The sequence below is a fragment of the Crinia signifera genome, chromosome 5 (assembly GCF_055691185.1).
Source record: "Crinia signifera chromosome 5, ASM5569118v1, whole genome shotgun sequence".
Classification (NCBI taxonomy): Eukaryota; Metazoa; Chordata; class Amphibia; order Anura; family Myobatrachidae; genus Crinia; species Crinia signifera.
Genome location: NC_139221.1, coordinates 71,021,500 through 71,046,851, shown reverse-complemented (window position 1 = coordinate 71,046,851; position 25,352 = coordinate 71,021,500). Strand labels below are relative to the sequence as shown.

Sequence of the window (25,352 nt, the reverse complement as noted above, 5' to 3'; positions counted from 1 at the left end):
GTTATTAGGGCATACATATGGGGAGATTTCAGCTTAATTTTAAAGCAGTTTGGCTAAATCTCTTACACACTGAGCAATTTGTGCTCAACTTCTATGCACCATAGCAATGGTGACGCCTGTTGCTATCACAGTTCTAGGTCATTCAAGCATTGTGCAAATCTCCCTTTGTGTATGGGAGATCTAGACTGTGGGAAATCTCCCACACTAGATTGCTCAAAACACATCTTGCTCAAATCTCCCTGTGTGTATGCCCCACAAGGCAATGAAATATTACATTTTAAAAAAACAGGAGTTAAATAGAAGGTATTAGAAGACATCCCGGCCACAAGCATTCTCTATGTAATGTGTTTTGAAGTCAGAAACTAAACTGTTACCTAGAGGAACTGGGTCAGATCTAGGTGGGAATATTAATAGTTCTCTTCTTGACATATTTAGTCTAAGACGGCAGAAAGCCATGCAGGAAGTAGCTGCAGTCAGGCACTCGCTTATTTTAGTCTGAGCAGCTAATGTAAGTAATGTAAGATTGAATGGGAATCTTAGAAAATTATTATCCCTTTAGTAAATTGTTACTGGGATGAAAGTACAGAATGTCTTAATTGTGTTTTTCTCCCTTTGCAACCAGTAATTAATATGGGTGTGATTAGACACTGTACTAAGGAGGCTGACTGTTAAAATGTAAATTACTCTGTTCGATAACTATTTTCCCTATACTGAACTGTATGTGGTTTCTCAGGAATGAGTGAGAGGGATTGGGGCATTTGTTTTACTTGGGATTGGATGGGGGAGGGGGGGTGTCGGGCAGCCCTTAGTGGACTCGCAAGGCTGCGAAATTCGCAGCCTTGCGAGTCAACCAGAATAAGGGCCTATGTGTACTCCCACAGGTTGTCAGGGACATCCTCCTTTGCCCCTACATGCAGTGCTGATGTGGGGATGTCCTTGGCGAGGGCAATGCTGTAGAATGCAGCATGTTTACAGTATATGCACTTGCCAATGACGGCTACCCCACTGGGTTCTGTCACTGCCAATGTCAGGCTGGGTACATATCGTATAGTTTGTACCCAGCTTCAGTCTTCTGATGAGATGCACAGTTGTGTAAAGTGTACTTAAGTCACTGTAATAACACTCAGATGCAAAATGGGACGCATAATAAAGAACATCACAAGGTCCACTGGTTTTAAAGTAACATTCACACAGTACACATTGCCATGGTAATCACATGGGGGAGGTTTATTAAAGCTTGGTGAGAGATAAAGCTGAGCGTTAAAATACCAATCCGTTCCTGTCATTATTCAAACATCCTGTAAAATGACAGAAACTGATTGGTTACAACTTTATTTCTCTCCATTTGATCACATCAAGCTTTCACTAATTTCCCCTATAGCGCCAGTATTATCAATCACTAATAGAGGCCTTAAAAAACTAGTAAAGTGGCATTTTCAAGGTTCTTTATGGCCAGCCTCTGATTTTGTTACACCGTCTTGTTGGGAGTGACACTTTATAAATGGGGGTAAATTGAGCTGTGTTTTAGGAGACAACTGAGGAGTTAAGAGTGATCCGTTGCTTTGACTTGACATTGCTTTTCTGCCAAGTGCAATGTTAGATTAATTTGGGGATCCTAAGGGCAAGTGGTGGATGCACACTTTCAGATGTGTTTGGCAGACATATACGCTGTAAGCACATTTACACAAATAAGAGAAAAAGCATATCTGCATTTTTGTGGTCTCTTTGTGAGCTTTATTCATACCGCAGACCCAGAAAGAGTCTGATTTAACATTGCATTAATTAGAACAGGGTTGTTGCTTAGTTGACAACATGTGGCCTTTTTCTTGTCTGCAGTTGCCCTTAAGAGACACTTGTATTGGAGAGTTACAACCAAGATTGCTTTTTTTAGATCTTCACTAATTAAAAGCTTGTCAAAATTATGGCTTCTACAATGTACTTTCACTTTGAGCTGTGACCGTTTTTAGCCCAAAAACTCTCCACCCCACCCCAGTCCCTATCTGCTCCAACCCTCCAGTCTTTGTCTTCACAGCTTCCTTTCTCTATATCCAGCAAGTTTGCAACAGTTCAGTGTCCCTGCAAAAATGTGTAACTTCTTTTAGCACACAAAGGAGTAATTTGGCCTCTAGAGGTCACGGCATTACTTCACCTCATAGAGGTGAGTAGATAGCTCAGTGGTCGCCAACCCGTCACTCGCGAGCGACCGGTAGCTCGCCTAAGCAAAATGGGTGGCTCGACCACGGTTCTCTGTCTGGTCCGCCCGCTGCTGCCCCCACCTTGCCCCGCTACAGCCGTCACCGCCTTCCCCCGCTGCTTCCTCCACCGCTGCCTCCTTGTTCCGGAGGAGATAGGTGCTAGAAGTCATATTTGACCTCTAGCGTCTGACAGGGAGCAGCGCGCTAAGCGCTCCCGGCACTTCCGGGTAGGCTGAAATCCAGGTATCTCACCAATTCCAAAATTGGCCACCTTAATACACTTGTCCAATTTCACCGCGGATTGGGACACCCGGGGTGAAATTTAATAGGATGACCGATTCAGAGTGAGAGATTTGGTAAGAATCTCCCAGGTTTTTTTAAAGCGGCAATCATTTACACGACAAAACCAGTTTGATTTTGCCGTGTAAATTATTGCCGCTTTAAAAAAAAAAATATGGAGATTTCTTACCAAATTTTTAACTTTCGGAATCTGTCATCCTATTAAATGTCACCCTGGGTGTCCCAATCCGCGGTGAAATTGGACAAGTGTATTAGGGTGGCCAATTTTTGAATTGGTGAGATCCCTGGATTTCAGCCTAAAATCTTCTGGTTAAGAGCTTCCAATCCCAGGATTTGGGGATTAGTCAGTGCGTGCGCTGTTCATGCTGTGCACCTGCAGTATACAGCTCAGACGCTGCTGTGCACAAGGTGATGGTCTGAGTTAATGCTGTGCAAACTGATGCCAGGATTGAGAAAAATGTCCCAGGAATACATAAATCTTCCAGTCTAAAAATATGTTGTTTGGAAACAATCTATTCAGGGTAAAGAAAACAATGTGCTAAATAAGGATAACCATCTACTTGCTCTCTCCTCCTTGCACCAACCATTTATATTTATTCCCAGATCACTTAGATAGATGGAAAGTCTTACATTCCCATATTATTAATGGAGTTTGGTTTCTGAGGGATTTATTTTTTGGTAGCGAAGTTTAGATAGTTATCCAGGGTTATGCATATTTTTAAAGACTATGCCGATGAGACAAAACATTATGGCCACCTGCCTAATATGCAGTTGCTACTTTGTGTGCTGCCAAAAACAGCTCTGACCCACTGAAGCAGGATATATACAACCAAGGCAACCTGGAGCTGTCCTGTAGTACTGTATCTGGTACCAAAACATTACCCGCAGATCTTTTTATCATGCAATTACAAAGCAGACAAGTACCATAAATACTTGATTGGGTTGAGATCGGGGGAACATGTGTGTTGGGGCAACACGTTGTTCCTCACACCAGTATTACAGGAAACATTATCCCCTGAAAAAGGCCCTTGCATTGTTAAAATTGTCTCCATGAAATAATGTACATGGTCTGCAACAATGTTTAGGCAGGTGGTAAATGTCAGATTAACATGCGCATGAATGACCAGACCCAGGGTTTCCACCACCCAAAGCACTCTCTCTACCTGCTTGTTTTCTTCCCACGTTGCATCTTGGCTCCATCTATTAAGAATACGGAAAAAATGTCCATATGATGCAGTAGAAAATGGGATTTATCAGACAATGTGACGTTTCAGTCATCCATTATCTAGTACCGATGCTTGCCTGTTTATGGAAGGCTTTTTCTGCAGTTTACAAGTGTTGGCGTGTGTACTGCCTGGCCTACAGCTATGCAACTCCTTTCACAGCAGGGTTCAGCGTACTGTGTGTGTCAAGGCACATTACTCCCATCCCCATCATTTACATTGGTACTTGTTTCCTAGAAGGGCGCCCATCGCGAGCATCGCATGTACATCGCATGCCATTATAATGGCATGTGATGCGACCGATGCGATGGGCGCAATTTTACATAGAAATGCATGGTAAAATGTAAATCGCGTTGGTCGCATCGCATGCGGCCAAAAAATCGCATGCGATGCGACCGACGCGATTACCGATTTTACATGGGGAACAATGTTAAATGGCCCAATTGACCCTATTTTACATAGGGAACAATGTTAAATGGCCCACAGACCCCAAATAGCCACCCTGAAGTGTGAAATGCCCCCCCCCAATTGTTAACGCCACCCCACGATCAACCGTCCTCCGGTACGCGTCCTCCGACCTTTTCATACCCCCACTATCCACGTCGGCGTGGAGTTGAGAATAGAAAGTGTGGCGAGCGCAGCCGGAATACGAGCCGAAAGCGTGGCGAGCGGACGCGGAATATATGTTAAGTAATCCGTGTCCCCTTGCGGGGCTCGCTGCGCTCGCCACGCTTCGGGAGCGTGTTACGCGTCCCCTCGCGGGGCTCGCTATGCTCGCCACGCTTCGGGCTCGGTGGCTCGCTGCGCTCGCCACACTTTCTATTCTCAACTCCACCCCGATGTGGATAGTGGGGGTATGAAAAAGTCGGAGGACGTGTACCGCGGTAATCGAGTCTGTCGCATCACCTGCAATTTTTTTTTGGACGCATGCAATGCGACCGACGCAATTTTTTTCCTTGCAATGCCTAAGATCAAAATCGTCGGCGCCCTTCTAGGAAACAGGTACCTTTACATTTTATACATTTGTGCCACAGTGACCCCACTGTTTTTTTTTCGTACCAGACAGGATAGCAGTCATTGGCCTCACTCATTGATGAGTCTTGGCCATTCACCTCACTGTCCATTTTCTCACGGCTATTCCAGAAATGTTCCGACCCAGTCGTCTGGCCATAATGTTTGGCCTTCACCAAAGTCACTGAGGCCCTTGACACTGGTCCATATCTTTTGCATTCTACTATAAGTAACAATTACACATCAGTTAGATATTAGATGTAAGCAGATACAGATTATCAACAACATTCACTTCATGTGGTAGTGGTCATAATATCACTTGCTAAGCTTACTTGTATTCCAAATTCCATCAAATATTCCATACCTTCTACAGCCAAGATTTGGTGTTAAGGAGTGAATGTGTTTCCTGCATGCACCCGTTTTAGTGTGTAATATGTTCAGCTGAAATAATGGGAATAACATTCTTGAACCGGTTACATGAATAGTTTCTCTGGCTCTGATTTGCTAATAGGTAGTGTAGGACATATTGCAGTTGCTTACCAGTCAGCGGTTGCCAGTGTTTATTCTCTAATCAGTAAGATGCAGTGTAAATGTTCTCCCAAATGCTGAATGTTTGTTTTGTTTCGCAAGTTGGCGCACAGACAATTATTGTTGATTCTTTATTTACTTTCTCCTTGTACTAAGTGTCCTGAGATAGATGTTTTTTTTTTTTTTACTTTACCGAGTAATGTGCGTGTGTGTGCGCACGTTTTATTTTATGTGAATCCTTGAATAATTAAATTGCAAATACCATGAACAGATTCAAACAAATGTCCAATGCTTTTATATTGCTAGAAGGTAATACAACAACCTGGAAAGAGTCCTAGAGAGTGTTCCCTAGAACTGTACTCTCCTGAAGTGATGTACAATGTGGGAGGCGTTTAACCCTATGCCTGCCATGAAATAAATTGGTTTCATGGTATGAGCATACTTAGCAATCCATGTGATATTTGGAGCATCAAAATGAAGCTCCCCCATTTGAAGCCACTCAGCAAGCACCTTGTTTGTGCATATTGGCTGGAGTCTCAGTGAGGAGGTTCATTTGGTTTGATCCAGAATTAAGGAACATATTGTCTCAGGCAGTATATGCTGTGTATGAATCAGAGGAGCTGACGTTTATTAGCACTTGGGTATTTCCAGCTGGAAGGGAAGGAAAATATGTCATGAAGTTCTCATACATAGATCAAACCGCCTTAATTCTCTTATTAGTATATTTCATTGGAGCAGGGTCAGAGATCTAGGACAGAAACCACTCAGTACCCAGGCACAAACTAGTCTGTTAAAGAAACTCTTAATCACAGTATAAGAATATAACTAGACAAAATATTTATAACTACTGTATATTGGTGGGTTCTCATTACACAGCTTGGAAACAATGTAATGTCGTCATTGATTTCCCTTGACCTCCTAGACAAATGATATAGGCACGGATCGCTAATCTAAAAAGTTGCGGTTGTTTTTTTTTTTTTTTCCTTTTTTAACATATCACTCTCTGTTGTTTTCTGTTTGAGGATATTCCGCCCTTCTTCATACCCTTTGTATTTAACTTGTGATTTACTCTAAAAGACTTATATCGTGTTCAATGTAATATATTAGTGTCAATAGTTTACTGTGCATTTACTGTCTCCATCTCTACTTATGATATCTTGTTCTTATTCCTTTCATTATAGTGAGTTTTACATATATATTTGTTTCCTCCCCTATACGTACCTAACCACACAAAAATAAAAATAAGAGGAAGAGAAAAAAAAATTAATTTTTATAAATAAAATAAAGAAATAAGTGAATAAAATATTATTCATTATTAGCGGTTCACATTTTTAACCATCTACCCCAAACCTTCTGAAATTTATTCAACGTGTTTCTACGTATGTGAATGTGTTTTTCATGCATTACTGTGTATTCAACCAGGGCTTTCCAAGCAACAAAATCTTGGCCTGTTTTTGCCATCCATGTCCTGGCAATCATGACCTTTGCCAGTGCACACATGTTTGTAATGTAAGCCCTATCCTCTCGACTTATCCGTCTGTCGTCAAATATGTTCAAAAGACAGCATTTGGAGGTTAGGGTCGATTCCTCCATCCCTGAGTTGACTAAAATCAATTTCACCCCATCCCAGAATTTCTGAATCTCCTGGCATTCCCACACCAAATGGAAAAATGTACCTGGTCTCGCTTCGCATTTTGGGCATTTGTCTGAGGTTTTCCCTCCGAATTTCACTAGTTTCCCCATAGTCATGTATGATCTATGCAAAATGTATAGCTGTATCTGTTGTACTTTAATTGAGTTTGTTGCTTTTTGGACTGATGATACTGCCCCGTTCCACTCTTCCTCTTCAATTCGCCCAATATCACTCTCCAATTTCTCCTTTAGGCTGTTTAATCCATCTTCCTCTTTAGCTTGTAACAGTCTATTATATATTTTTGAGATACTTTTGGGCTTAGTACGATCTGTTAACACTTTTTTGATTGGCGAGATTCCAAATTCTGGGGGTTCCCCCTTAAATTGCATATACAATGCGTTTCTCAACTGTGTATATCTAAAGAGGTAAGATGGAGGTAGGGAGTACTCCTCCCTTAATTGGCTGAAGGATTTTAGTTCTTTACCTTGGTATAATTGACTCAGAGTTGTAATTTTATATGGACCCCATATCTTCTTTACCTGAAGAGCTTTCAGTTCTACCATCCTTCTTATATCATTCAATGGGTGATCTATCTCTATTGCTTGAAACTTCATCAGTTTATTAACTTCTCTCCAGATTCTTATTGCTTGGGTTACCATAGAGGGATCCCCTTTGCACATATGTCCCTTTATTAATTTTTGTAGAGGTGTACAGTCTCTTTCCTTCTGCCTTATCAATTCAACTATCCCATCATTGCCTTTGGCTCCATCTATCCATTCAACTAAAGATAATATTTGTCCCGCAAAGTAATATAGTCTAAGATCTGGTAAAAAAGTTTCATTAAACCACATCAATACAAGGAAGAAGCTACTAGAAGATACAGATCATGATATATAGGTAACTGGGAGGGTAAAGGAAAAATGGGCAACGCTGGACTATTATTTATATGTTGTATGTCTGGTCTAATGTGTGTAAATGGGAGTTCTAGCGGTTTGATGAATTAATCTGAAGATACATAGCTACCCATTGTTGCATGTATATGTTATTTAATATTTGAAATAAAAAAAAGAATAAAAAAGTTGCGGTTGTCTGCAAATATGAAGCCGCCGGTCAGACAGAGAAAAACGCTCTGTTCAAATTTGCCAATGCAACGCAGATCACGCCCATTCACGGATCCATGCGCAAATCCCGAAACATTGAATAGACTTTGACGTCTGACCAGTTGTGAGTAGGTCCGAGGCTGCCTCTTCTCTTACTGAAAAGTACTCAACGATGACGTCAGAGACCCTCCCCAAAAATGCCTGGGCACGACAGCATTTTTTCAGACACACCAAGAAAATGACCGTTTTTTGCCCAGAAACACCGGCCTCCTTTCAGTCAGATATTGGCTACATTGATTACTATCCATACGCATTGTTAGTCGCTATTTCCCCTTGTGCATGAACAATAAGGACAGTATGCATGTGCAGTTGTTCGTTAATCAATGTGCAAATTCTCTAATTAGCAATCGATGCTGAATTAGGCCCATAGTGCGTGCACACTATGCAATCTTGAAAAAGCTATCTGCAATGGCTACATCCAGGACTAGTAGATCTTCTTGCACGTTAAAAAGTTCCGAAGCAACCAACTGTAACATGTAGCGGAATAGAGATAGTGCATACACTCTGGCGATTTAAATAATTTGTTGTTCCAAACCCATCGGAATGGGCAAAATTGTTTAAAATGTTGTCTAATGTGTATCCAGCTTAATTGTTCTAGTAGGAGGACATACATATTCACCTTTGATAGAGGAGGGATCTATACTGTGCAGTTTCATTGTCATCCCATCCTGACATTTTGGGCCTTATTCTAGTTCACTCTTTCTGACAAAATCCTTCTTAGATGGACAAAACCATGTGCACTGCAGGTGGGGCAGATGTAACTTGTGCAGAGAGAATTAGATTTGGGTGGGGTTTTACTTCAAAGTGAGATCTATATTGCAGTGTAAAAATAAAGCTGTCCGTATTTACCCTGCACAGAAACAAAATAACTCACCCAAATCTAATTCTCTCTGCACATTTTACATCTGCCCCCCTGCAGTGCACATGGTTTTGTCCATCGAAGAAGGATTTTGTCAGAGTGAACTAGAATAAGGCCCTTTGTGTAACACTTATACGATATCAGAGTTGTGTTACTACTATATACCGTACCCCTCGGCTATTTCACCTAGATAGGCCTTGTTTTAACCTACATATTTCCTATATTTAGCTGCCTTCCTTTTGTGTAGTGAATATACCGACCTGAATCCTGTCTTTACTTTACTGTTGTATATACTTCTGTTTCATGTCTATAACTGCTTATGTAGAATTTTCCATCCCTTGGTTATATTTTCTTTCCTTGAAGGTTTTATCCTGCTTAACATCAAATTTAATAAAAAAAATAAACAAAATGCTTTACAGTGCTCACCGTGGTACCGCTGGTTGCCTTTTTTTCACATTACGGTTTATTTGTATCACTATACACCAGGGGTTCCGTATGCAAAACTAGTGGGCACCCCTATTCAAATCTCTGTTACATGATTTGAGTACAACTTTAAGTATGACGGGTGTGGTATACAGTTATTTAAATAGATGAATAGATGGTCGACACAAGGTTGATATGCCTTATGCTGACAGCGTCAAAATGTAAACAGTTGACACAAAAAGTCTAAACAACAGTCTAAGTAATTTTTTATGTTTCTTCACCTGTGACTGTGATAAAGTAGATGGTTGCCACACTTTGGGAAAGGTTACTGTAGTCCATGTGGATTTTAACCAATCAAATGTTCAAAAAAAGTGAAACTCTGTTAAGAATCCCATTTCACCCTCCACATGCAGCATGCCCCAGAGATTATAACTTCCATGGGCAGACGGACTCTTTGCAATTGTGCTGTCATTGATCCTCACTGTCATTCTGTGAGGTCCCACTTGCTGTTTCCCGCCAGTGTGTCACTCATGCAATGCATCCCTGGGACCACACTGTGAAGCCCATGAAGTGGTCAGAGGCTAGTTATAGGCTGCATATTCAGAAGTTGGTCATGATCTACCAGCGAGAGCATCCTCAAGCTACCAGTAGCTCACAATCCACGTTTTGGGCAAGTCTGCCTTAAGGGAATTAAGAAGGACACTACAAACGGTGTTTAATTGATGTCAAAGTTCTTTCAATCTGAAATGCCATCCAGGAATCTTAAAGGAACATGAAATGGGTGGTTGTGAAATAACTAACTTTTTTCAGAAACCTTGCACTCCCTCTGCACCATCAACCTTGGATATACAATATGTCTTTGTTTTTAAGTCTGCCATATGTATGCACGTTTCATGCTAATTTTCTATTGTTTCGTGGAGTTAATAAAACTCCTGCCTCCTTTGGCTCAAATGACGACTTTCAAAAGTTCTGTGTAGCCAGCTAAGGGTTGCTATAGGTTGCCAATACTAATGATGATTAGGGGAACATTTTTAATATAACTTTTATATTTAATATATTTGAGGTATGTACATCTTGTTAATGCAGGAATCCCATTTCCATGAGCCAGAGGCAGGCAATTCATCGCTTCCCAAAGGCCAGCAATATATGGCTCCCCGGGAAAGGTTTCAAAGCTATTAGCGAAAACAGTCTTTTATTATTATTTTAGAGCACATACGCTGTTCTTCTGCATAAAGAGTTGGATAAGACGCTCGTTACATGTTTGATGACAGCAGACTACTGTTCCAGCCTGTTCTTACACCTTGTATAACTCTGCTTGGTTCTCTCCCCAGGTGCTGCATACTGCCAGTTTATGGACATGCTCTTCCCAGCCTGCATAAGTCTGAAGAAGGTCAAATTCCAAGCCAAGCTGGAGCACGAGTACATTCACAATTTTAAACTGCTGCAAGCTTCATTTAAAAGAATGAATGTCGATAAGGTAAGATATCGCCAGACAGAACGGTTCATTCTTTCTCTGTTGCTGTCTACTGAAGGTTTTGGGAAAATTGCTGTCTGACCATGGAGTGACTAAAATAGTAGAGGGCCGAGTGCCAGAGCTTGATCTGCATCACATCAGCATCTCATGGGAAAATCGCACCGCAGCGGAGCCTTCCAAGGACCAGGCTTCTTACATTAAATATGTCTCTGCCATGACTGTGGAACTAATGGCAAAGAGACTTTGTACTAGATATAGCTCAAAACATGTATGTGCAGTTTAAATGCTGCAGTAAAAAAAACATACAGTATATACTCTGTCCTTTACTATAAATGTTTTTCAACTGTCAGGACACTAGTTACCAGCTTGTCATAATGGGGTATATTCAATGTGGAGACACACGGGTGGTGAGGGGGGTTTGTACGGCAAGGGTGGCTTTTTTCGGCGAGGAAAAATCTTCCACACCGTCCAACCCCCCTCGCCGTATTGAATGTTCTGGCAAAATCCTCGCCTCCCCTCTTAAACGCAATGTCAAGAGAGATAGTCAAAAGATCAACATTTTTTGGGTGGTAATGAGCAAGTGGACCCCCAATTAGCGTGTAGTCTTGCATGGCTTTCTTTGCTCACCATGCTTTGAGCCAGGAACCTCGCTCCGCTACCACTGCTCTGCGCACACTTTCCTGTTCCTAATTGGAGTCCATATGGATGGTAAAGCATGAAAAAGTCCAAAAATTTGTAAAAAAAAAAAAAAAGTCAACCTTTTCATGTGTCGATTATTGCCATGTTACCTGTGTCAAGCTAGAGTATGTCTACATTTTGTTAATGACTGCGAGCCATCCAGACACCCCAGAAATCACCAGAGTTGAGATTTTTAACTCTCCTCGCTTCAGCATCTGAGATGTTAGTACATCTCCTGCAACTTTGACAGGCATCGAAGACAGAAGCTGTGAGGCCAGTTTCCTTCTGTAGCATATATCCTGATTTACCAAACCAGAAATTCAACCCAAATGACTGTGCACAGTATTGAGGCGGTTATGTCATACTCTGGAAGAGGCTATACAGATTGTTACTGGGGCAAAATAACTGGGCTTTCACTTCTCTTTTGAAGCTCAATTACATGGTTCTAATATAAGATCCTGGCTGCCCACATTTTCTTTTGAAATACGTAGTTTCCTTCTGTAAAGTCAAGGGCAGATAACGGAGTCCCAGATTAAAGTTATGACGTAACGACAGCAGATCTGATTACTCATTTATACAGCGGTGATCTGTCCGATAATTGGCATCTGTCCAAATAAAGTCAGGCAAACCACGTATACAGTCATTGCGTCGACCCATATTTGGTCGTTATGGCTTAGGTCGATACATATAATAGGTCAGGAGGTACTGCGCTCACCTTCTGAGGTGCTGACACAGCCAGAGTGGTCTGCGAACACCTCTTAGTTATGACCTGTGGTGCAACAGTGGGTAGGTTTCTAATAATATATAATGAAGAAATATAGAGAAGTGTGATGATGTTTATTGCTTGTAAAAACAATTAAATGGGGATGGGGCTGGTGGCCGTGTAGCTTCCACTCGGTGGGAGTGGTGTCCGCTACCGGCAGGGTGTGGGGGGCGCAGGTAAGGACAGTCTCTATCCTGCGGTGTGGGGGTGGGGGAAGGAGAATAACAGTCCCGATTACGGTCCAGATCAATAAGGTATGCAGATGTCACCGGAGGCTGGCGTCCCAAGACACTCCAGTGGTGCACTCAACATACCTTAGTGCTGCCGTTGTAGAGGGGAGCATTCAGAAACTTGTTGCCGATGATCCCCCTGGCGTCCTGCTGTCCCGTGGTGGGGACGCCAGTCGTAGTTCCATGTCGCTACCACCAGATAGAGAAGATCTCCAAACAAAGACTGACAAAAACTGAAAATGACATCATAAACACCAAAATAAACAAAGTTCGCCGTGACACTAGACCCAAATTGCAAAATACTCCCAGACCTACGACCAAACAAAAACCATCAACAAATACACATCTGGACCGTGGAAAACACTATTGCAACATTCGTGCAGCAACAGTCACAAACCCAGACTATATAAAAACACAGGACTCACCTATCAACAATACATGTCAAAACTCCACAAAACAGATAACTCACAGACCACAAATATCACAATCGACGAGTCAGAACTCAACGACACCCTAGACACAACCAATCAAACTTCCTTTTCTGTTCATGAAATTGATGACGATACAGTACGACAACCTAGCGAGACTCTCATTCGACCAGGGATGGGTCACCACACAAAGACAGTACCACACACAACTGACCAACCAAACAGTAGAAACCGACCCTCCATCCATGGCTGGAGACACACAAACCCCTGATACACCAGTCATCTCATGGGGGGAAAGTTTTTTAGATACAGAGGCAGGCCGCAAAGCCTGCCAACCGACCACATAAAAGGACCAAGCACAAAACATCAGCAAAAAAAGACACTTAGAACTAGGAGAGGTTGCAGAGGAGGCGACTCCCAAAAAAACAAAAACACAACCACAGGTGGACAACAGGACATAGGACCCCTCCAGACACCCACACAGATCTTTAACCTCAGTGACACAACACTCACAAAGGAAACAGTAAGATGTACTGTCAAAAGGCCATCTACCACATTATACTACTCACACTTCTCTATATTTCTTCATTATATATTATTAGAAACCTACCCACTGTTGCACCACAGGTCATAACTAAGAGGTGTTCATAGACCACTCTGGCTGTGTCAGCACCTCAGAAGGTGAGCGCAGTACCTTCCTGCCTGCATACTTTAAATTAGAGACTGGAGCACTCTGGGTCTGCAGCCCCTTCAAACAGAAGTAACTCGAGCGCTATACCCACCTATTGTACGCATATAATAGGTCGACATGACTAAGGTTGACATGAGTGTTTCAGGTTTTTTTTTTTGAGCAGACGTGCCCACAGGCGGTATTTCATTCCCTACTATGTGCCCAAAGCATGGCAGAACAGCGAGTAATGGGAGGGGACGCTATACACTTTGGCGGTGTCCATGTCGACATTTGGGGCACAAAAGGCGAAAAACTCATGTTGACCTTTCGACCTAATGCTTCTGTCGACCTTAGCCATGTTAGTCTATTTCATGTGTCGACCAAAGCCATGTCGACCTATAATGGGACAACTCATTGACCCATAGCCAAACATCAGACCATAGAATAACACACATGAAAAGTGACATCAATAATTGTAAGATTGTAGCATAAAAATCCTCCATATAAATGCAGTGGTCATTAAATATTTATAAAGTGGTCCGTAATTTCGATGTCTTTTATCCATAGCTGCCTACCCTTCTGCATTCTGCAGGTGACTCCCTGAAATAGCAGCAATCTCCCTCTCTCCCTCATTAGTCTAGTAATCTCCCTCATCTCACCTAGCCCACATTACACTGTTACATCATAGTTACTTCCCCTCATGCATTCTGCAGGAGACTCCCTGAAATAGCAGCAATCTCCCTCATTAGTCTAGCAATCTCCCTCATGTCACCTAGCCCACATTACACTGTTACATTTTTTGGGGAAAAGGGGAATGAGAGACAGATATATTTACATTGAATCATCAGCACCATTTCCCAGCACTTTACCAAGTATAGTAGCTCTTACTAACTGCTTTGGGGCTCATCAACATTTGCATAAAAGTAATTTTAAAAGATTCCTCTCAGATGTAGCAGTACACAGCCACGGTTCTAGGTGCCACGTTCACAATCTCTTTTCATAATATCTCCATATATGGAACTAGACACGCCATTTAAGTGGAGCATGACACACCCCCTCAATGGGGTTCTGCCCAAAATTCTACTACCAACTATAATCTCCCTGAAACTAGTTTATAATTGTATGCTTCTATCACATCTTTCTTGGTGAGCGATCCATAGTTTATCCTAACGCCTGACCTTGATGGAAGTCTCTCTTGTTCTAGAGAATGCAATATTGCATATTCTGATCACACAGTCTGAGTTTGAAATAAAAAATCAATACATAACTGCAGCATCGGCTCAATGTTAAATGCTTAAAGGGCAGCTGTGTTTGTGTTGAAATGCTCCATAATGACACTCATCAATGAGGATCATTGCAACAACAGGGACTGCATGTTTATAAGCCACATATCTGCATGCATGGCATTACATGAATGTGCTAGATGACCTCATGTATTAGACAGGCTCAGTACTTCTCAACTAGCAGTCCAAAAATATACTGACTTTTAATAACTGTAAATATCTAATCACTTGTTAACATGGCTTTCTGGTTATCTAACTCTCAGAAGATAAGCAGTAGTGTTTTGTCTATTGGTGCTCATAGTGTTGTGGTTTTTAAAGTGGTGGGTGAACTGGAACCGCAAGTCATAATATACTATAGCTTGTCTGTGCAGTCGTGCACAGAAGGAAAAAAGACAAAGATGAATGCACACTGTTTGTGCCAAATTACAAGCTTCCTATTTATGAGACGCATCAAAGACTGTTTACTACCAAGTAACTTAAGTTTGTGTTCAGCGTGCTATCTGTTCCACATCTGGTGAAGAGACACCTGTATCTATAGGCTTTTGCACAGTTATGTTATGCATCAAATGTGTGCAAATTGAGGCCTCTGTGTAGCTTTAAGTGTGTTTTGAGGGTCTGCGTTTCTACCAGCTATGCTATTCATTATATAAGGAATGTTTTCTTTTGAAGCAGTGGTCCTCAACCTCGGTCCTTAAGGCACACCAACACTTTGGGTTTTAAGGCTATTGCTGCTTACGTACAGATGGTATAATCAAGCTGACTGAGGTACAAATTAATACCCCTTTTACACTGCCGCAAAAACCCAGGTTTTTTGCCTCGTGGACCCGGGTCAGCATCGGTGTAAACGACGTACTGAAAAAAAAAACAGGTCCATTTTCCCGGGATCCTACCCAGGTCCTGATTAGGGTGGAACACAGGTTGGACCCGGGTAGTGGGGCAGAGTAAACTGGTAACCCGGGACCCGTTCACTGCAATGGAAAAGCCGGTGCTGGGAGGAACTCTCATCTCCCAGTGCCACCCCCTGTGAAGTCAGTCCCCTTCCCCAGGTTGGGAGGCGAGTGTAAAAGGGGTCACAAAACGAGTCGCACCCCTTGGATCCTACTTATTGAAATAAAAGGGGTATAAGTCACCAATGCCTAAGACTGGATAGCCTTAAAACCTGGACTGTTCGTGTGCCTTGAGGATTGAGGGGCAAATGTTTTACCCTAATGTCACATCGCTGCCCGCAACACCGCTAGGTTTTCCTTGCACCTTATTGTTCAGTATCCCACTGTCCCCTCTGGATCCCAGCACTTATGTATAGAAGATGTACACACACAGTTCCCACACAGTTAGTTGTCTAACTTATGTAGATGCTTTTCCATTTTTGTCATTTAGCCATTATCTATGGTCTGTGTAATGTGGCTTTAACCATTTGTAATTCAGATGGAATGTGCTGCCTCGACTTCACTTTTTAACAGAGCTACAGTGGAAAATCAGGGTAAAGACAAAACAGGACATTCTTAACTTTTTGGGGCAGATCCACTTCGCCTTTGTCAGCTTGTGTTACACGTTCCTCTGCACATTGTGCTAGGCAGATACAGTGCGCACCTCCATAGACTGCGAGCAGACTCTTCCTACTGCAGCTGGCAAATGGAAGCCACCAGGGCCTGTTCCTGTGATGTCTCCACCTAATTACATATGCCCCTTTTTGGGGTTTACTATTAAATATCTTAATTTGTAACACATCTACTTGTCAACACTGTCCATAGCAGGGCCGGTGCTAGGGGGTTCGGCGCCCACCCAAACTTTACAAAGGGAGGGGTGTGGCTACACAATAGTGCTCCCACTCCAAATTACACCACACAGTAGCACAATCTTATTCACCTAACACAGCACCAGTGCCGTAACTACCCATTTTTGTGCCATGTGCTAAAAAACAGGGACAGTGCGCAGCGAAGGCGAGCACAAAATTGTAGAAGCATGGCTTCATGGGGATTTTTGGCGTGGTCACATAAAAGTACCAATAACACCATAATCCCCATAACACATTATGCTTCACACCTCAAAGCCCATAACACATTATAGTAACCACACACACAGTATTGGTTATGCCACACATCATGATGCCCCTTACACAATATGCAGAACACCATAATGCCCATTACACATTATGCCACACACCATAATTCCCCGTACACGATATGCCATGCACTATAATGCCCATATGACATTGACACACATTATGCTACACATAATGCTTGAGTACTCCTGCATATGCCTACATTTGTAGCGTTGCTTATTCAGAACACCCACACCAGTTGCGAAAAGTAGTTGCTCTGCTTATACGTAGTACCCACACCTGTTGCCGACAGTAGAAGCACTGCCTATATGTAAAGCCCACACCAGTTGCCGACATTAGTAGCACTGTGTAACCATATGCCCACACCAGTTGCTGATCGTAATAGTGCTGCCTATACACATGCCCACACCAGTTGGCGAAAGTAGTACCTCTGCTTATACATAACACCCACACCAGTTGACAAAAGTAGTTGTTCTGCTATGTAGTGCCTACACCAGTTGCCGACAGTAGTAGCACTGCTGAACCATATGCCCACACCAGTTGCCGACATTAGTAGAGCTGCCTATACACATGCTCACACCAGTTGCCAACATTAGTAGCACTGTGTAATCATATACCCACACCATTTGCCGACATAAGTAGCGCTGCCTATACAAGTGCCCACACCAGTTACTGACAGTAGTAGCGCTGCTTAGACATATGCCCACACCAGTTGCCGACATTAGTAGCGCTGACTACACACGTGCCCACACCAGTTGCCGACATTAGTAGCGCTGACTACACACGTGCCCACACTAGTTGCCGACATTATTAGTGCTGCCTATACACATTCCCATATCAGTTGCAGACATTAGTAGCACTGCCTATACATATGCCCACACCAGTTGCCGACATTAGTAGAACTGTGTAGCCATATACCCACACCAGTTGCCGACATTAGTAGCCCTGCCTATACATATGCCCACACCAGTTGCCGACATTAGTAGCACTGCCTATACATATGCCCACACCAGTTGCCGACATTTGTAGCACTGTGTAGCCATATACCCACACCAGTTGCCGACATCAGTAGCCCTGCCTATACACGTGCCCACACCAGTTGTCGACATTAGTAGTGCTGCCTATACACGTGCCCACACCAGTTACTAACCGTAGTAGTGCTGCGTATACATATGCCCACACCAATTGCCGACATTAGTAGCACTGTGTAACCATATACCCACACCAGTTGCCGACATTAGTAGCGCTGCCTCTACATGTGCCCACACCAGTTGCCGACATTATTAGCGTTGCCTATACACGTGCCCACACCAGTTGCCGACATTAGTAGCGCTGCCCACACCAGTTGCCAACATTAGTAGCGCTGCCTACATGTCCACATCAGTTGCCGACATTAATACACTCACACTTTACAATGGTGGCAGCTCATCCTCTCCTGTTTCCTTGTGTCGTCAGCTCCGCCCCTTCTGGTCCATGTAGCCACGCACCCTTTCGGTCCCTTCCTATGACCAGGTTGGGAGCTGGGAGGGAAGTCTGTGTCTCCGGTGCTGCTGCCTGTCATAAAGTGTGACAGTCGCAGCAGCAGCCGGCAGCCACGGAGGACAGCAGAGGATGTACAGCAGGGAGGGTGCCTCTCCTGCCCGGCACCTCCCTGCTTTGCATAGACACATCACATAAATGTGTATGTAGTTGGAGTAGTAGTTAAAAGTAATTCACTATGCTTTAGATGTGACGATCCAGATGACAGGAAAGCTCATTATCCAGAATCCCCCTCTCCCGCGCCCCCCCCCCCCCCCCCCCCAACACACACACACATACACACACACACACTTCTTATAATTGGATAATGTTTTGGATGTTCTATTTCACTGACTCAATACTGGTGTCTGTCTAGGTCATACCAGTTGAAAAACTGGTAAAAGGACGATTCCAAGACAACCTGGATTTTATTCAGTGGTTCAAGAAATTCTTTGATGCAAACTATGATGGCAAAGAGTATGATCCCATGGAAGCCCGACAAGGACAGGACGCCTTGCCACCGCCAGACCCCGGCGAACAAATCTTCAACCTGCCAAAAAAGTCTCATCATGCCAACTCTCCCACAGCAGGTACAGCCTGGTTCAAAGCACCTGGCATCTGTATGTCTCCAGATTTTATCTTTACAGGGTAATGTTCCTCTCATGATGAAAAGAGAAAGTTTTCTGTATTTTTTATATGGGGCGTTTTACAAAGAAACCTATTTTATTTTAGTTTCACCACTGAGTACGTGGGCACGTATGCGGTACAGGGTTCTGTACAGAAAACCCTATATTAGCAGGGATTTTTCCTGTCGTGAATATGTTAGATTTGCCTGTAAGCGGTAATGTGTGAAGAATGTTGTTGCTGGAAGCCTCATTCCTCCCAGAAATTCATGGCATTGAGTTTCAGCAGCCCTGTGGTGCATGGTCATGTCATTGCACATGTATCGTGCAGTTCCTTAGGGTCCGAGTAACCTTGTATGACCCCTCCTCTTCAGACTGACTTATTCCTGTGACTTGTTTGACGCTAGAGCTTAGCTATCCGTACATCATGATATTTATTTTTTGTCATGTAGCCAATGGGCAGTATTCAATGCCTTTTGCGAGCTGTGACAGAGAGCAGTGCTGACTACTCACCGTCACAGCTCGCAGGTCAGTATTCAACTGACTCCCCACACATGCGGTCTCCCTGTAGCTGAGTGGAAAACAGCGCGTGCAGCCGCCAAAACAGCGAGGCTTGCAGATAAATGCAGCGGGTTCCCTGCATTAGCTGCGAACCTCACCGTCTGGGGGAATCCTCACCATCCTCTGACAGCGAGGATTCCCACAGAAGATTGAATAGGGTGAGCACCGGCGCGGGGGTTGAGCAACGAGGGCCGCTTTTTTTCGTCGATCCTCGCCGTTTAACCCCCTCGCCGGCCGCATTGAATACGGCTTCATGGGAAGCATGATTTGGCTTTACTGTCTGAGCAAGCTTTTAGGTCTGCTTTGTGTACTTAAATGTATTTGTTCAGTGAATATCCCTAACATATCCAGGTATTGACACGTTTTATGTACTGAACAGTCGTAATATGTGCAGCCCGGCTGCCAAAGAAATGTATTAAGTTTAGGTATATAGTTATGTCCCCATTCACTATTGCTGTGATCACGGCAAACATCAATTATAAGTGCTCATGTCTTGTGTGACGTGATTTGCTCTGGGTGTCATTTTGTCTCAAGTACGCATCTTAAGCGCAATGCGATGCTCGAAGAATTCCACAAAAGACTGCACTGATTATGTTGTTATGGGACACTTGTATATCTTGGTGCGATTGATTGATTTGTATATGAATTGTTACGTACTGTATGATACAGAAGCCAGTTTCACTCCCAAGTTCCGTTACGCTTTGTAGACCAATTCAGACTCTGTCGCACACAAATACGCAGATATCAGATTGATCAGTACAGTCATGTGAAGAAGCAATTTTGTCACATTCAGTTTTGCTGATGATGCACATTTAGTTGTAAGAAAAGCTGCACCACTCTGCATAGCTCACTCACACCAGGCACATTGCACTGCGTGGCGTATTGAGGATAAGTGCGCCAGGACTCAGCTGTACAATGTTTGGATAGAAGAAATAGTTTTTTGGAATGCCAAATCCTTCATGGTGTGTAATAAACAAGAAATATTATTGTAAATTTCCTACTGTTGAGAATCAAGTCGTTCTAAATGTTACGTAATACCCCTTACATATTAGTAAATGTGATAGGTAATTTCGGTACTTGTGTATTATCTGTGCGCCCGATTTTTTTCATTGCATGCCACTATTTAAGGCATGCGATACAATTCATGCGATGCGATTTTTAATTGTAAAGACCCGATTTTTTATTGTATAGTCACCCATGGGTGAATTTATACCCTCACTATCCAACTACGCATGGACTTGATTTTATATAGTGTGGCGAGCGCAGCGAGCCCTGCGAGGGGAAGCGGATTACTTTACATGTATTCTGCGTCACCTCGCCACGCTTCGGGCTCGGTGGCTCGCTGCGCTATAGTCTTTTTCTATAATGTAATTTAGCATACTGAATAAAAAATGTTACTAATGATATTATTGGGTTATAGGTATCACAGCGCGACTTATTCAAGGGGAGTGTCAGTATAAAATGACACAACATTTATGAGGTTTACAGATGTGTCCACTGACATCTAGCCCTCCCCACACATTACATAGCCCTTATAGTGACGCCATGGCTTGCAATGTGCTTCTTTCCAACTTTTTCCTTTAAAATGTGGCTAATTTACAAAATGCAAATAGCACACACAAGCAGCATTTGCTGATTAAAAGCTTGTGCCTATATTCTTTGTGCAGTCACTGCTGTATGCGCATTTACTTTTTCTCTTTTTTCTATTAAGATGCATCTTATTTGCAAAACTTAGCAAATAAGATGTACAAACGGATCCTGCTGATTAAAATGATATGCAGCATGCCTATATTCGGTGTGTGACTGCAGCTGTATCCGCTTACCAAAAGCTATGGTACAGTGTTTCCCAGGAAAACACTGTAATCAATTCCTTCTAACAGTCACGTGTTATCTATAATGCAACTTGTATCGCATGGAGGATAGATGTATGTGGACACATCTGTATAGTGATCATGGAAATAGTGTCCGTAAAGTTTATAGTTTATGGGAATAGTGTTTTTAGAGTATAGTGATCATAGGAATAGTGTTGTAGTGTATAGTAATCATGGGAATAGTGTTTGTAGAGTATAAGGATCACAGGAATAATGTCTGCAGATTATAGTGGTCACAGGAATTATGTATCCACAACATAGTGGACTCGGGAATAGTGTCTGCAGATTATAGTGGTCACAGTATTTCTGTACTGTGTGCTATATACTGTAGGGGTATATATTTAATGCCATCAGAGTATTTAACACCGTCCCGTTCACTTGCCGTTTCCACTTTGCCTTGCCGTTTTTTAGTGTGCCCATTAAAACGGCAAGGCTCGCCACAAAATGCGGCAGACTCCCTCGCCATTTAAGGGATTTCTCGCCGTCAGAGGGCGGTGAGGATTTTGCCTGAACATTGAATACGGCAAGCGCCAGCAAGGGGGTTTGACGGCGAGGATGGCTTGTTTTCGGCAATCCTCGATGTACAAACCGCCGCACCGACTGCATTATATATACCCCATAATGTATTGGTGGTGTGAATATTTCCATTTAATGCGTTCTCATTTATATTTACATGGGTAATTTTAACAGCAAACAATTTCTCATAACCGTTATCAACTGTTGAACATAGGGGTAGAAGCCATTTAAGCTGCTGCGTCCTAACGTAGTTGAGTTGGAAAAAATTCAAGACACTCAGACAAGATATGCTCCAAATATGAACTACCAAAGTTTTCTGCTAATGAGCCCAATATCGCTTAACAGCATTCAGGAGAATGAATACAGATAGATGAACATATCATTATCGTAACCGTGGAATATCAGAAATCATGCACATACTGTGTAACTGACAGTACAGTAAGCTTCTAGCCAGGCACAATTATATAAATATAGTAACAAGTGTTACTGGTAATGCTCTGTTTAGTGTGAGCAGAATGTGACCAGATGGAATGTGTATTGTAGTAGGACAGAATTGGGTGGGAAACTTGGAGATGTGGAAAGAATGTACAGTAACACATACCTCAGTGTGTGAGGCAATCCTGCGTTCAGTAGAAACAGCATGCAGTCATGTGAACTGGGACTTGTCCAGAGAAAAAGTGCCCGTCTGACAGCAGTTAATGGACTCTCACTGAACACATTGTTGGTCACATTAATAGGATTCTCCATTTCTAGGTTATATTGGCTTTTTTATTATGTTTTAGGAATGTAGAATAGTACCCCGTTCAGATATACTGTAGCCTTGAGACCCAGGATATTAGCGAGGCTTGCGGCTGGATCCGAATCTCGGCTATGTGTGAGCAGAAGCAGTTTGGGGTCACCTACTGTCTGAAAGGCATTACCAGGGTCACGATGACCCAGGTCACACATTACAGGAGATGATTAGTGGGCACAGTAGCACTTGGAGATGACATCATCGCCAAGCTGTCATAGGTACTGTAATTGAAAGATGTAAATGGGAATAGACCTGGGAATAGCCCGGGTAAAATACCCCTGTGTGTAAGGGAGTTACTGAAACCCTGGGTACTTGTGAGTTATCCGGACGCCCGATTTCAAAATCGGGTCGGATCGGGCACATCGCATCGCATCGCATGCGACCATCGGATGCGATGCGATGCGATGCGATGACCCGATTTTTCCATAGGAATCAATGTTAAAATGGACTGAGTCCATTTTAACATGGAATTCAATGGGAAAAAGGGGTCCTTTTCATACCCCTACTATCCAAGTGGGCATGGAGTTGGATATAAACCTGTGGCGAGCGTAGCGAGCCACCGAGCCCGAAGCGTGGCGAGCGTAGCGAGCCCCGCGAGGGGACACGGAATTCTGTCCCCTCGCGGGGCTCGCTTCGCTCGCCACGCTTCGGGCTCGGTGGCTCGCTACGCTCGCCACAGGTTTATATCCAACTCCATGCCCACTTGGATAGTAGGGGTATGAAAAGGACCCCTTTTTCCATAGGAATCATTTTAACATTGATTCCTATGGAAAAATCGGGTCATCGCATCCGATGGTCGCATGCGATGCGATGCGATATCGCATCGCATCGCATCTGATTGTATGCCTTAACTTAAGGCATACAATCAAAAAATCGGGCGTCCAGATAACTCACAAGTACCAAACCCTGGATTCAACCCATGTTCAGTGTCCTTGATCCGTCCAAGGTGGGTTCAAATGAGGATTAAGTGTGAAGCAGTGTCACATGTGCATTATTTCCCAATGAACACATAATGGAACAGCTTCCGACTGTCGCAATACTATCTGTAACAACATCCAGCTGTGAACAGTGCAGAGAGCCTACTGACATCTGTCTCACTGATAACTATTTTTTCCCCCTACACTACTATCCAGTTACATGTTTATACATTAACATAATTACAAAATAAACAGCCTGATCTGAACTATGGTTTCCCGCTATTCGGTATCTGTTTATGGTTTCCTGCTATTCTGTATCACCTTACTTTGTCACAAAAGGGGCAAATTCTGGGGCAGATTCTGACTGGTCCCCTCCAATCATGTGACCCTTTTTGTGTACACTTGAGAAGGGGTCGTGGCCTCACTGAATGTACATGGTCTTGTGAGAGTGGGTAACTGGGGGGGGGGGGGGGGGGGGGGGGAGAGAGTGTCAGCGTCTCCAGCCATTAAAAATCTCCCCCTTGTATGTCTCCAAAAATCATATTTATCTATTTAACATGCTATTTTTTACTACCTATGCTGTATTCCCTATGTACTCTCCCCCACTGTGTGCTTTTTGCTGTGAATGACACTGAAATAACCGTAGGGGCATCTGGTCCAGCCTTCCCAGATGCCCCTCGGTCAGTGGTTCCCAAACTGGGTACGGCGGCAACCCTGAAGAAATTGTAGGAGAACCCTAGGTTGGTGGTCCAGGACCAATTCAAATTATTTGTGGTCATAAAATATTTGGACCAACAGAAGTAAATCCTGACGCTCACCACGTAACGGACCTTAATGATGACATATATACATCATTTAATCATTTTTTATGAATTTTTCAATCAAAAAATGTTTTGGCCTATGGTGCAGTAAATGTGTCTGTACCTGCTTATAGTCTGCATATACATGCAAAATAGTATGCCTGAGATGCCCGGTCACGTGGTGTACTACGTGTCCCGGGGGAGGCCCCGACGTACGTTTCACTGGCGCTTGGTCACGGGAGGTGTGCACCACGTGACCGGGCATCTCAGGCAAGGATAGACGCCAGTGGGGACGCCAGCACGCACCCACAGGAACCCGGCATCTGAAGCCGATAGTGAGGTAACCGCTGGACTCGTCCAGCGGATACATATTGTATGTACCAGCGACATTGTATCTTGTTTACTAGCAACTTTCTTATATCACGCTGTACTACATTGATGCTTATAGTTACCTCTGTGTGCGGCTGACTGGTAGCTCTCGTATGGCGGGTGCCACTTCAAAGTAGATGCTGAGCGTGTTTGTACGGCAGGTCCTTATGCCAATCTCGCTGTTTTGAGCTCAGTGGTGCTCCGGTTATGTGCCTATCTCTGTGAGTGGCTGGGTCCAGTAGTGCGTCGGTTACCGGTGATGAGTAAATGCCGGGCAACTTCAAAGAAGATCATGCTCCTTTCACACCGCAAACCTGCTTTAGACCAGGTATATACATGCGATATGAAAGGGGTTAAACTTTAAAAAAAAAACGTTTTAAATACCTGGTCTAAGCAGGTTTTGCGGTGTGAAAGCAGCATTAATAGTAAATACAGAGCTGTGATCGCCCCTATGAGGATGTCTA

General features: G+C 43.3%; 1 protein-coding gene across 2 annotated transcripts in view; it reads left to right on the top strand.

The window, feature by feature from the left end:
• The window catches only part of MAPRE2 (microtubule associated protein RP/EB family member 2), a 159,883-nt gene that overhangs the window by 117,692 nt on the left and 16,839 nt on the right, over nt 1–25,352 (top strand). For both annotated transcript variants that reach the window (XM_083187437.1, XM_083187436.1), the window contains 2 exons: nt 10,664–10,809; nt 18,815–19,028. In XM_083187437.1, coding sequence (XP_083043563.1) covers nt 10,664–10,809; nt 18,815–19,028 — 360 coding nt within the window. The remainder of the gene's footprint in view (nt 1–10,663; nt 10,810–18,814; nt 19,029–25,352) is intronic.